Source organism: Pholcus phalangioides, unplaced genomic scaffold (assembly GCF_987345545.1).
Source record: "Pholcus phalangioides strain wild (caught in Gottingen) unplaced genomic scaffold, Ppha-v1.0 ptg000015l_1, whole genome shotgun sequence".
NCBI lineage: Eukaryota > Metazoa > Arthropoda > Arachnida > Araneae > Pholcidae > Pholcus > Pholcus phalangioides.
The window spans coordinates 88,128,847-88,143,592 of record NW_028301608.1 but is presented as its reverse complement, the minus strand read 5'-3'; the positions used below and the strand labels follow the sequence as shown (position 1 = coordinate 88,143,592).

General features: G+C 35.8%; 1 protein-coding gene across 1 annotated transcript in view; it reads left to right on the top strand.

Annotated features, from left to right (window-relative positions):
* The first annotated feature begins 677 nt into the window (after positions 1-677).
* Positions 678-14,746, top strand: part of LOC149076969 (meteorin-like protein) — a 28,770-nt gene continuing 14,701 nt past the window's right edge. The window contains exons 1-2 of the mRNA XM_089244693.1: positions 678-1,160; positions 10,076-10,455. Coding sequence (XP_089100819.1) covers positions 1,054-1,160; positions 10,076-10,455 — 487 coding nt within the window. The 5' untranslated portion in view covers positions 678-1,053. The remainder of the gene's footprint in view (positions 1,161-10,075; positions 10,456-14,746) is intronic.

Sequence of the window (14,746 nt, the reverse complement as noted above, 5' to 3'; positions counted from 1 at the left end):
ACACTATTTCTAGGGATAGCGACAAAAGTGTTCATAGCGTCGAAATTCTTTTGCTACTGGCATTTCGTTACTGAAAACAGCCTCGACTAACCAGAAATTAAAATAGTATAAATATTATGTATATATAGTCGATCCCGCTTATAATTCCCACTTATAACGTTTCCCGCTTAGTACGACTTGTTTCCGTGTGTGGTCTTCAAGAGCAATTTTCATTTGAAAAATGAAAAAAAGAGATTAAGCTTTGATAATCCTTCATAAATATGCACTTATTGTGAAAATCTTTTGATTTTTTATGCATTTATATGCATTAATGCTAAAAAAGGTCAAAATATGCAAATGCAGAATCTGGGCAATTAGTCATCAATGTTCAATTCTTGAAGAGAGTGAAGGAAAGATTGGCAATTTCGAGATTTTTTTTTTTTGTTGACGTTGAAAAGAATGTTTTCTAATTTCGAAATTCGCTATAACCGAATATTTTTTCTATCTTTAACAATACTTATTTGACAATAACTTGCAAATCATTCGCAATAGCGGGATTCTCATAATAATTCGTACTCATTATATCAAGCTTTTACTGCAGAATGTTTGAAGCCAACTTGGCGAGATTATGAATTTAATCGCCAATTTTCCCGCTTTCTTAGAATGAGGAAGGGAAAGAAAAGCGAAGAAAACGTAAAAGAAGTTGTAGAGAGAACAACGGAAAAGACGTAGGTGCTCACGCTTGTTGATGCTGATTTGTTTTGATACAATTTTCAAACATTTTTATTAATTATTATATAATTACCGATGAACTAAATGCCATCTTTAATTTTCCGTGCTAAAAGACTCGCCAAATTCATAAAAAGATAAGAAAATGCTATCTTGAGTTATTTTTATCTCTGCCAAGTGGTAACGTTACCGGAATGTAGATCATTTTGCGGTTTGTTGATACCCGAGAAGAGACGCTGGCTGCTTTTACAATTTGAAGATTCCTCGATTTTCTTGCGGTTCAACATGGACAGTGTTTGTGGTAGTTGGACATGAAATCATGTTGCCATTATACACAACTCGGTGATGGAATTCGTGAGCATTTTATCTCTGTTGTTCGCTGTTGTTATGCTCCCTCGAGTCATCGATACCAAAGCTATTTCACAATCTGACAGTTGTGATTGGGTCGGAAGGTGAGAAAAATCAAATTTATTATTTTTTTTCAATTTTATTTATATATTTTTAATATTAGCTCCATTGTTGTATTACTAAAGAGTGGTTCGATGATAATTACAAATTAATTAATACAGAAGAACTCTCAATTTATTCGAGTTTTGGATAATTCAAATTTTTGTGAACTCCCCTTGAGTTTTCTATCTAATTTAATGTTAAAATTTCTTGTTTAATTCGAACTTTGATTTTTTTTTTTTGAGCAAATTTAATTTGGAAAAATTATATATGAAAGCCAGACTTGATGAAAGTTTAAAAAATCTGTTTTTCTCTACTCTTTCTTTGGTAAGTTAATGTCCATTTTTTAACATTGTTCAGCTGGAGTAGTTGAGACTGTGTACCACTTAATACAGATTAAGGCTGGGACGAATACAGTCAATCCCGTTTTAACGAATACTGTTATAGTGAAAATCTCGTTTTAACGAATACTGTTATAGTGAAAATCTCGTTTTAACGAATACTGTTATAGTGAAAATCTCGTTTTAACGAATACTGTTATAGTGAAAATCTCGTTTTAACAAATACTGTTATAGTGAAAATCTCGTTTTAACAAACACTTTTCTAATCCCTCAGATAAGTTTACATAGGAACAATCCAAACACCTGGAATTCCTTTATAACGAAATTTCGTAATAACGAAGTGATTTCTCCGGTCTCTTGGAGTTCGTTATAACGGGATTCGACTGTAGTGATTTGGTCGGATATCGAATATTCTGCTAATGTTTTGATTGAATATCCAATATTTGGCTGTCGAATATCAATGTCCTTAAAATTCATCACAATTATAAATAAAATTGGTTTTTTTTTAAAATTTTAATTGAAAATAAAATTATTGGTCATTTCAAATTATTAGTATTGAATTTTAATTATGCTATTTATATCATTTAAATAAATATTGGAAGACTGGCAATTGAAAGATTTTTATTGCCATGATACTGAGACAATCAAATTTAACGATGATATATATCATAGGCGGAATAGACTTGGAAGTCCGGGAAGGGGGGCACAATGATGATGATGATGTCAATTCATATATAAATTTATACATTAGATCAGTCGACTCCACCTTTGACGTTGGGGGAGGGGGGCAATGCCCCCTACGTCCCCGTTCCCCCCTCCACCCATGTGACATATCGTGTTCTAGTAATTACAATTTTACATCTAATGAAGAAAATGTAAATCAATATTTTCATTCTCAACGGGTAATGTATCATATAAATTACGACTTATTTTCGTATTTTTCTTTAGATGTTGTTTACCACCTTTTGCCTCTTTCAGTAGCTCAATACGTATCTTTAGGCGAGTATCTTATCGACCTCGGTTGCCGCGCCCTTCTTATCCTGGGAATTCACCCTGACATAACCTCTTTCACAGAAAGTGATATACACCATGAAATATAATCACTAAATTTTTAATGATCACTTGATCTTGATCATTTTTGTCGCACCACGGTAATTTTCTGCACACGAGGGCTAATTAGACCGGGACCTACAATTTATTGCCGATTTCGAACGGCAGGCTTGTTTTTTATACTCGTCGAGAGGTTGGTGCGCTAACCCCTCGATGGGGTAACTCCCTGCGGTAGCAATTTTTAGTGCGGTCAAGTCGCCGTTTTTTTGTTGTACCCCTGTGTCAGGAAAGTTTTTCTGACAAGGACGAACCGGGTATCGAACTCGCGACACCTCTAAACATCCTTTGGTACTTTAGGCGAGTATCTTATCGACCTGGGCTACCGCGCCCTAAATTTTTAATTTATGGGGAACATTCTAATCAATATAGTTTTTCAATTAATTAGTTTGGTGTACAACATATTACACAGATATTCGGCCGAACCGAATATTCGGCAAAAGGGCCGAATCAGGGCCATCATTTCAACTTTTTCCGCGAGGGAACAAAGAACATGTACTCAATGTATGTATGTATATAACGGTATAATATATATATATATATTTGTATATCCCCGATCCCCCAAATGACGGGCCTGAGCCGAATACTGAATAAAAGCCGAATATTCGTCCCATCTCTAACACCGTTTGTGCTTTTTCAACCTACAAGATCAAGGGGTAACATTCAAAATCTGAATCTTTTTACCGTCATTAAGAGTATGAAAGATACCAGTAAGTAGGAATTGTAATATGCTAAGGTGATTGATTGCATTTGCTAGAATGTTACTAATGCTCTTATTGGTTGCATTTTTAAACTTTTATAAAAGTACTTTTATCAAACTTTTATAGTGTAATGCCGGCCTAAGAATGATAAGCAAAATTTGAGAAACACTTTCATAACGGATGATCATTAATTCCGTAAATCAGGGTTTGAGCATGGTCAAGAAATTCTGCAGTGATGCTGAGTGGAATAATGTAGCAACTATAAAATCAATTATTAAAATTTGAAAACAGTTTCGTAACTGATGATGAAATTTTAATAATCGATAATCATTATTATATCATATGTGAATGTTGATAATTTACGTTGAAATTTGTAGTAATTTTACAGATCCAGGATAGGTTAATTGGATAATTCGAACTTTTTTCCAGTGACTTTGCACTTCGAATTAATCAAGTTCGACTTTAATCCTGATTTGCGAGATAATGTAAAAGATTTGGAGTTTTTATGATTCAGATGAGGCAAATTAGTGTTCCTGGTGCATCAAAGGGGCTCATCAATTATTACAAGCTTGTTGGGGAGGGGGGCCCTGTGTGAGCGTGAATTTTTACGCCCTACTCAGCGTTTGTTTTTAGAAATAATCATGGATAATTTGCAACTTCTTTGACGTTTAATATGCGGCTATTGTATATAAATACCTTTAAAACACATTTTGAAATACAATAAATGCTGTGGCATTTGATTATTTCATAGTTCACAGTGGAAAATTTTACTTTCACCAGGACCGTAGCCGGAAATACATTTTGGAGGAGGACGGGTAGTACGTATTTCAGGGGGTGACCAAAGTGATAGAGCAACAGAAAAATAATGTTGTTCCATAAAAATCAGTCATTTTCTTACCATGGACATTGACGTCTTGAGAGCATAATGAGCTCCCGGGCGAACTGATTTTTCTGAGGCAACACCTGACGAATTCTTGAAAATTCCAATCAGTTCAAATTTTTGTGAGCCCCCCCCCCTTCTTTTCAAGCCTCCAGGCCATGCGCAGGTGGGCCCATGCGTTAAGCACTGTATTCTAACATTTTGGGGGATGAACCTCCCTCTCTTTCCTCCTCAACGGTCCTCCCTTTCGCTACGGCCTTGACTATCACCATTCTGGAATTAAGCAGGATCAAGAAAATATTATGAATAGTTTTTGAGCCCGAAAATTTTTCGGGATTTGGCTGCGTGTTCCCGTTTGCCCTCGTGAGAGAACGGAACTAGCCCTAGTATGCAGCATTCACCGCTCTTGCCGAAGTCTAATGATAAATTTTCATAGAATTTAGCAACAGCCAAGGATTCTCGAGCGGTTGGTCACGACCCAAGGTTCGCAGGGGTTTCTGAAATGGATCGTATAAATCCACTTACAGACAGGGAATTTTTGAGCTATGGATCTTGACCCAATCTTGATTCGCACCGCATCCTACATAGATGAGTCGTATAAATCCAAATACAAATACAACGCCACAACAGGCAAATTGCCCAACGAGTTGGCTGACTTAAGAACATCATGGATCCCCGAGCCATTTTTTGGAGGCCCTGCCTACTACTGCTACACCACAAATGCACCCCCCCCCGCGGAACCCCCCCAACGAATTAGTACATGCGGGAATGTGCGTGTACGTGTAGTGCAACCTGACGTAAAGTTTGTTTCTGTGTAATGTTTGTTATGTGTAGTGCTGCCATCTGCCACCAGTTTTTCTAACTATGAGTGAAGTGTTGTGATTGAATGATTTATCGTTGTAGGACTGTTGCTCTCTGTGGCGAGACTTTTTAACGGGGATATCGGCTCGCATTTGCGCCTTGAAATTGGGAACCACAGAAAACCAACTTCAGCCGACCACCACTGTGGGGTTCGAACCCGGATCCTCGCATCGCGAGTCCGTCACTATAACCACTCGACCACCACAGCGGCAAACTATTTTAGTGCCCTATCGAGATTGGAACCCATGACGACTGATGAAGTCTTTCATTCTCCAGGATACTGTGCTAACCACTGAACCAAATAGACTCCACTTATGGTCCTGTTACAAATGCAGTTATTGCATCAGTAATTTCACTAATTTCCAAAAAACGCAGTTCCATGGGTCGCGAAGCTGATTTTGTTGTTGATTTTGGGTCGCCATAATCTATGCTATTATTTTATATAACTCTAATTGTCATAAACATTGATTATTCACTGTTAGTGTTCATTGGCGGAGATACGGGAGGGGGCGCGTGGGGGCATTGCCCCCACCAGCTTCAAAGGTCCGGTCAACTGATCTAATGTATATATGAATTGACGTCATCATCATTGTGCACCCCCCAGCAATAATGACCGTGCCCCCCCCCCCGAGACTTCTATCTCCGCCTCTGTGTTTCATTTAATGTTTTATGTCGAGTTCTTCGTTTTATAGCGTCACTTGTGAGTAAAATTTAAAGTTTTATTTACTTCACCAAAAAAAAAAAAAAACAAAAAAAAACTAGGCTCCATATGTGCTAAGTATTTCAGTGAATACCCCATTTTTTTATGTCAATTGGTTGACTTTCTTATTAATTTTTAATACGTTTCCATGACTTCTCGTCCACCAAGCATTTCAAATTGGCATTTTTGTAACTAAAACTGTGTTAGTTACATTTCTTTGACAAAATTTATAAAAATGTATGCGATATTTTTGACATAAACTGATGTGCCTACAATTTCTTAATGCATTCAATCTTAGGCCATTTCTTAGGCCATTTCAATTGATATTTATACGAATTTTGAAACGTAAATTCAAAATATGCACTATCAGTTTGAAAGTTTTACAGCAAAAGTCTCGCCGCAGAGAGCAACAGTCCTACACGGTATAATTATTCATTCATTACACTTCACTCATTATGAGTTGAGAAAAAACTCATAGTTTAAAAAAACTGATTGGAGATGACAGCAACAAGCATTACACAGAAACAAACTTTACGGAAGATTCAATATACGTACACACACATTCCAACATGTACCAATTCATTAGAAGTTCCGCAGACGAGGTGCATGTCTGGTTTAGTAATCAAAAATGCTGGAAATTTAAAAATTTATTTCCAACTATTAAAAAATACGATACATTAACCTTTATGTAAATTTGTCCATACTAATGCATACAGCATTTTCCAATTTTATAAAATGCTTGATTTTATCTGGAAATACTGAAATACTATAATAATTCTGATAGATTTCTAAATAATGATGGCGTAATATCGATTTGTAGTTCCATTATATGTTCCTATTACTTATGTTGAAATCATTGAAGCAACACAAAAAAAGTAAATACCGATAAGATTATGTGTCCAAATTTATTATTATTGTATTTTATATTTATATATTTTCATTTTATATATTTTTATCTTTTATCGCGGTCGCTTATGGCACACGTCGTTTTGTATGTCTTACATGGATCGTTATCTCATGTCGTTATGGCAATTGAAAAAGATTATGGTGTTTTGGAGCACGTCATGCGGAAAACGTCGTTCGATTCAAGTTGTTCAATACATACACACATCCACGAAATATAGCATACTTGATTTTATTATTCACTGAGATATTTGACCTTATCCATCATTATTACGTCTACATACTGATGTTGGATATAAATAGAAGAAAAATGAAGTAGATAACGATATTATTGAGAAAAAAAATAGTAATAATATATTTCTAGTCTAAGTTGGGAAATGGTTGAACAACATGACTTCATTGGTTATATTATCTGCTTTGTATGTTTTATTTATTATATTCGTAGCTAAACGACAATAATATTGGTTTTCTTGCGCGTGTTGTGTCACGGAAATATGAACTGCATGTACGAAGTGCACTTCAAAAATAATAATAATAATAACCACAAAATTTAATCGACCTTATAAAATTCGGGAATGAAAACTATGTGCTATGTGTACCTTTGAAATTTCTGGAAAAATGTATTATTTTTCTTGGATCAAGAAGAACAGAAGGACGCGTGTGCCAAGTTTTGTATTACAGTGAAAAAATATAAAAATATTTTCGATAGAAAATAAAAATTTTGGTAATACAGAATTTATCAAAGTTTGCATCATTTAAAAAAATCACTTTTTGAATATCTAATAACAATAGACGATACTGATGTTTATTTTCAAACAAAGAAGCGCTAAATACCTTATTATAAATACGCCTGTGGTTGCCTCTTATCAAATTTCTTGCGTTAAATACTACTGCCATGTAAAATGTATTTCGATATAATTACTGTTTAAAAAATTTATGCAAAATCATCGTTATTATTATTTTATTATAACTTTTGTATCAATTTTTTATATTTTTGTCTTTTTTTTCTTAATTGGTCGCTCTGTACAGGCTTTGGCCTCTTGACGACAAATGTTGAAATTTGACTGTTTCTGATATTGAGTATTGTGTTACTGATTTTGGAAAAATAAAATTGGAAATTAAAAGTAATAAAAAAATCTTAAAAATTTCATCTCATCATGGGAGAAAAATCGTAGTCACAAATATTTTGGCACCACTTTCAGTCTTCCCTGGTCATTTTGCACCACAACAGAAAATTCCGAGATAAATTATGATGGTGAGAAATATTTATGCAGGAAATGATATAATTGGAAATTTTACATGAAGAACTTCAAAGATACGAACAAAATGAAAATTTTAAAATATGATCTTTGAGGATTTCTTTTAGTAAAGCTCAAAAGCAAAAATAAAGCGTGAATTGAAGCTACAGCCGAAGAAGCAACACACAAACAATGCATCTCTCGGTGAAACGATGATTTATGCCTTGCTTAAATAAATAAATATATATATTTAGTTTTTGTTCTCGTGAAATATTTTTTATTACTGCAAAATATACTGGCTAACTATAAGGGTGTCTGTATATATTACTGTGCTACACTGGCATAATGTCAATAACTTGATATGGATTGAAGTATTAGATAATTAAAGATTACTCGAATTAATATAGATCTCTTACAGATAGAATTTTATTATCGAAATAAATTATCGACGAAAAGTATCTAATTTTGAAAGCTTTCTAAATTGTTATGTTAGAAAAATCAGTTTAAAATCTTGTCTATTTTGTATTTAATAAATATGAGGATGTCATCTTAATATTGGAAATTTAATTATTGGAAATAAGCTTTACTTGGCTATTATATGTATGAATATTATATATATATACGAAATATACAAGATATACGGAAGACTGGATGTTGTGAAGATATTTATTATTTCAGATGTTTATTTTTTAAGGAAGGAAATAAATATCTTCACAACATCCAGTCTTCCGTATATCTTGTATTAACAAGTGGAGAGCGACATTCATGTCATATACGAAATATGTTTTAAATTCAGGAAAACAGTGCTTTTTTTTCACCGAAATGAAAATGATTGATTATACGTACTCTACACATGATTAAGATTGGCTTAATTCTCTCATTAATAATGGCGTCTTCACTGGTGGGCCAAAGGAACGTGGGCTTAGGGTCAAAGTAGAAGAAAGGTGTCGTTGTATTGAATATTTTCTTTCATTCTGAATTTTTAATAATTTCCTGTATTCCTCGCATATTTGTATGTAGGTGATTTCCAGCATTTCCGTAGGTCCCACGTGCCTTTTCTTTCTTCACGATTTATACACATTAATTCGAAACTCAAGGGGTTCCCCCAGAAAATTTTTGGCCATTCGCCCCCCCCCCCCCTCAGCCTTGCTTGCGAGAAAAACCCGCACAATTGAACAAACTTTTTTTTTTTTCGCATACAGTATCCTGGAAGTATTCGCTTCTGCGTGGGTGCACCTTTGAAAAGCTATGTTAAAATTTACGCTCGCTCACTTAAGTAAATAAGAAGGATATATTCTTACTACACATAAACGTGACCAAAAAAAAAGAGTAGAATTTCCAAAAATAACCAATTCTATATCTCTCATGGTCCAATAGCCCGTGAAAATTTACTTCCTCGAATATTGGAGGAAATATTCTTTTCTAGGCTATTGAGCAATGAGGATCCATAGAATAGAATATATTTGAAACTTTACGAACATAGCTTCCTTTGATTGTGTGTAATACAATTTCGGAATAATTCACCCATGATTCCCAGACTATAATTTTTTTTAATACTATTCCAACAAATTTTTCTGTAGGTATGAATTATTTTTCTTTTAAGAACCTCGGAGGGGAATATCTTTTTTTTTCTTCTTCTTAGTTCTATAATAACAAGTTCGCCTGACTGAGCTCCGTCCCTTATTAAGATGGAATCACACTGCGCATAATATGTACGCAAGGGCCTGGAAACCCGCTGTGTATATACTTGCTTACAGCAGGAGGGTAACAAGTACTCGAGAATAAAACGGATATGCCCCTTAGGTATACATTGTATTTTGTAAATACTTGCAATGCAAATACCTTGGTAGGTTAGAAAATTTCTTTTGTAGCGAGCGGCCCACTGAGCGCGTTAAAGCGCGATTTTCGATCGCGTTTCACGGGCGAATTACTCGCATGTATTGGGTGGGTCTCCCGCAAACTAATGGTAAAATATAATATTCGGGACCCACAAGGGCTTTCAAAACATATTTTTACTCTCCCACGTTCTTTGTCCCATAGAGGGGGTGGGGGAAGAATAAATAGCCTTTGGGAATGGAAGAGAAATATTTTGAGCATGTGTTATGGAAAAAAGAAATGAGTACGCGTATGATTTTTTATTACATTTCTACAAGCTGTAATGACGTGTCTACTTTTCTCTTTGTTCACAGCGGTTCTCCTAAATTCGTCCAGGGCGTTCGTCCCGTATACCTGCGATGCTCTCAAGGTACCATTAGCTGGATCTATCCCCAGGGTGGACTCCGCATCGTTCTACGGAGCGGGATGTCCAACAAAGACTTCAAGGCCTGTTTCAAGATGGTCCGAGGGTCATCTGGAGCTAGACTATACCTGGCCGGTAAAAAGAAATTACATCCCATTTTCAGGAGCAACTCCAGTGCCGCTGATGGGAGAGTCACCTGCATTCGGTCGGTGGAAGACCATTTGGCTCTCTATGTTGAAGCCGATCCTTTGGTCGATCCATTGAACAAGAAAGTTGCTACGTTCAAATATCATTTGCAGAAATTGCCGAAGAGTTTCAATAAAGAAGATGGTAAGATCATTTCTATAAATCTGTGTTGTTTGTAAAGTTGTGTGTAACATATCGCTAAAAATTCACCGACGCTGCTTCACCTCAAAATCGGTGAGTGATTTTCCCCATGGGAACGCAACAAATTAAATTAGATAGTGTGATGATTTACATAGGTCATCCACTAGTAGGTGATAGTTAGACCTCCAAACGGTACGAATGTAATCCCATCATTACACTTAACTTCTGAAATATAGATGGCGGCACTGAAATATCAGACACGGCACCAGATACGCACTCAGGCTGTTAAGTACATACGTGTACACTTCCGGTACATTTCACTAGGTAATAAATTTCCCATAGATGACAGGCAGTAGACCTGAGTTGTGCTCGGTTTGAAAGATAGTGTGATGTTGTTAAGTATGGATGTGAAGAAACGATCCAGTTTATATACCATGCAAGGGTTCACAAACGGGGGAGGGGGATGGTATAAAACAAGCCAAAATGTTTTTGGAGACAAGCATAACTTTTTCGAAAGCAATGGCAGAATTTCAGAGCATTTTGTTTTGTCTTCAGACTCAGTTATCACCCTTGGAAAAGTTTAGGTGCCAATATCAATATTTCAGTCACCTTGGTGATATGATACCTGAAATGTTTTTTAGCTTTGATCTTGTAGAATTGTTTTCAGGAAACCAAAGTCTTGGAAATGGCCGTTTCCATTGCCTTTTTTGTAGCGTGTGGTACGAGAACACATTGATAAAAGAATGAAGGTTTTCATGGCCAGTCTCATGTTGAAAGGTAATTTCCGGGCTGAGGAGCAGTGATATCTAATGGAATTTGAATTCCCAAGTAGTTAGGAATAGATATTAATTGAATGAAATTGATACCCACATTTTTGTACGCAGCCGGTATCATGTAATCTTTGTGGAGTGTGGACTGTAGTTGCAAGAATGTCTGGGATCTATTTCTTATCTTTTTCAGCCGTGAATTTTGAGTTGTCTTAGATCAGAGGTCTTCAACCTTTTTCCACTCGCGAGCACTGCCTGTACTCATCATCGAAAGAAGAGCCCCCTTACGGCAAGTTTAACGTACGAATGTATGAAATGACGATGATTTCAATCCTTGATTGCAATTCCTCCTAGTTGTTTAACTGGAACGCACTGATCGAGTGCTCGCGAGCACGAAGTCACATCCACACGAGCACTCTGGGTAATTCAGGGAGCACCGTGGTGCTTGCGAGTACCGTCATTCACTGCAACAAATCATCCACTCCGATTTTGATAACCCATTGTCTTATTTTTTATTCTAGAAGTATATATCGTCTCCATAGATTTCATACATATTTCTGAAAATTTAAGCAGTAATAATTTAAATTTTTTGAAAAAATTGCCTTTGAGTATCTTACAATATGTGCGTGCGAAACTTTCGATCGTGTATTTTGAAAACCAAAGTGAAAATACAAATTTGGCTCCCTGTAAAAATACAGTAGGTGTGGCTTATTGGAAGCAGAAATAATGTTATCATTCAGGTATTCTTATTACTTTTGCAAAGTAAAGAATGGACATGGGGGGGGGGAAATTCGTTTATAGCTATCAGGACTGGTTTATGTTATCATTTTTTTTTAATAAATATTATATTTTTTACACACTCTATTTTGAAGCTAAGGTTAGTTGAACCGGACTCATTTTTCCCCAGCCTAAAAGACTATGTAAGAGGTCAGAAAGCTTCCCCCTATCGAAAAAAATTTCCGTACTCGGTTTACAATCTCTTTATCGTAAGGTCCATGCACGTATTGTGCTCCTTTTGCAATAGCTTTCCTATAGTGAAAGAAAATGCACGAGGTAAAAAAAAGTCGCTGTCCTCAGTTCGTAGTCAGTTTCTTTCAACTGACCACATTCACAGCTCCTTGGCCGGAAGATTTTCATAAGGGATCTATTGAACGTACCGTTACATTATGTGAAAAGAATCTCATAATCCATAATACACATTTGTCAGTTCCATTCTAACTCCTCACAATTTCTGAATAAAGAGGAGAGTTTAGCTTATATATAAAAGGGGGGGGGGGGCAAATATTTTAGAATAACTTAGAAAAAAAAGCACGATTTAACATTTTGAAATTTGTTCATGCGGGAATGAAAAACGTACTTGTACCGTTCGACCAAACAGGACGTATGGCCGTCGTACAAACGGGATTTTTCGAATATAGTTATCAATCGGTTATTGTTATCACAAACCTCCGATGTCATCACACTAAGCGGCGTGCACTGTGCTATGGAAGTACTGTATTTGATCACGATAAAAGCCAGACTAAATATTTCGGCAGACTTTGAACGTCCCCGTGGTGTCGCTAAATATTTATTTTATTCTGACAAAAAGACACGGCAGCATCTGAAGCAACTTGATGCGACTTATCAAGGAATGGCCAAAACTTTCAAGAATTTTGAATTCTCATGCCCTTGCAAACTTTTCATCTAAACCTCGCAGATTTCCGCCTGTCCAGGTCACAAAGAGAGTTTTTAAAACATCACAAAGTTCTTGAAAATAGTACTAGAAGTTAATGAATTGACATATAGCAAATTGGGCTAAATAATGACTTAAGTCTATTTCTGCATTGAAAATGGCAATATTCATGAGTGATGAGATGAAATCGTACGTGTAGGAAACATTCTCTCTGAAACGACCGGCATTTGTTGCAGAACCCCGGGCATTCATTTTCAAATGAATAATAATAATCTTATGATGTCCGAAGCAGTAATACATTTCTCTTCAATCTTCCGAAAAGAAGTAATTCTTTTTAATGTATTTTCAATTACTTCTCCAATCATGTCATACATCTTTCTCTTTTCTCTCTCTCTCTCTCTCTCTCTCTCTCTCTCTCGAAATCCAATAAGACATGCTGTTTGTCAGACAGAACCCTCATGAAGTTGTCATGCAACCTTGTCTCTTATTATCATTACTTTTCATTTATTTTTTTTTTCCCGGCATGCATTCGGACGATTCGAGGCTGGAATCGAAATAAACAATTCGGTTGTCATCGGAAAGGGGAAAAAAAATTATATTGGAAAATTAATTACTATGGACGTAGATGTAAAGAGCGGATCGTTGATTGGTCTTAATTTAGTGATAACAACTTCACCCTCGGGCAAAACGATTGGGAAAAGATGAAGAAATCTACTTTTTTTCTTCTTCTCATTTCTTAGCCAGTGACAGCTGTTGGTTGGGTCTCTTTTTAAGTTGGATTCGTGGTCGTTTGTGTGTATTAAAAAAAAAAACGTGGTGATTATCGCAATTGACTTTTCTTTGCGTCGGGAAACATGACTGATTGCTTACTTAGAGAACTCCGTGCGGTATATGTAATACGTGTAGAAACACGGTTATATTGAAATTCAAGGGTTCTACACGAAACCTGTGCTGTGGAAACCAAATTTGAGCATTGGGATATAATTGTTTGAAATATATATCAGATGTTACCCCATTTCACAATAATTCTGTATGAATAATGCAGGAATAACCCTCTCTTTTTTTTTTTTTTTTTTTAGTTAATGATACGTATTGGAAGCTGGAAAAATCATTAAAAAAATCTACTTCGAATTGTATTGCTTATACGAGGCTAAATATGTTATTTTGTTGCTCTGCACAGATATCGAAATTCTGTGCGGAGAGAAACAACAGAAATGTGCAGATGAAATAAAAGATAATGTGTCTAGTACCTGGAAAATAAAAAGGATCCCTGGTACCACGGAAACAAAAAATTTTATTCAGTTCAGCAGGATTTTTTAAGCAAGCTAATGCTTAGTATTTTTTATGGTTCATAGATGCCAGCAAGGTTCCAATGTGCGTGTGTAAAATAATATTATTTATTATTCACGTACTCAATATGTGAGAAAAGGCGTTGATAGGGTTACCAGACATGCCTAAACACGGCCATGAGGACGAATGTGCACGCATCTTTGACTATGTTCGTTATATATGTTTATAAGAGATAAAGCCAACACACCAACAACGAACAACTGTTTTTAGATCAAAACAGAACCTTACCTCCGGTGCTTCCCAACCTCAGCGGAGGGTATTTATTAATTATCAAGCATTCAGTGCTGTTTCACTCATTTTGTTTGTTTCTTAATTGAAGGAGGAAGATATTGCCTGATTCTTTCACCGTTTTTGAAATTTTCCCGATCCTCATTATAACTGCGACATTGGAACTAAAAAAGTGTTAAGAACTCGAGATATTTTGGGGTGACCGAAATAAAGCAGATCAAGTTTAATGAGATACCTCGGGAGTGCCACTGTAAGGGTTAATAAACTGCCCCCCGGA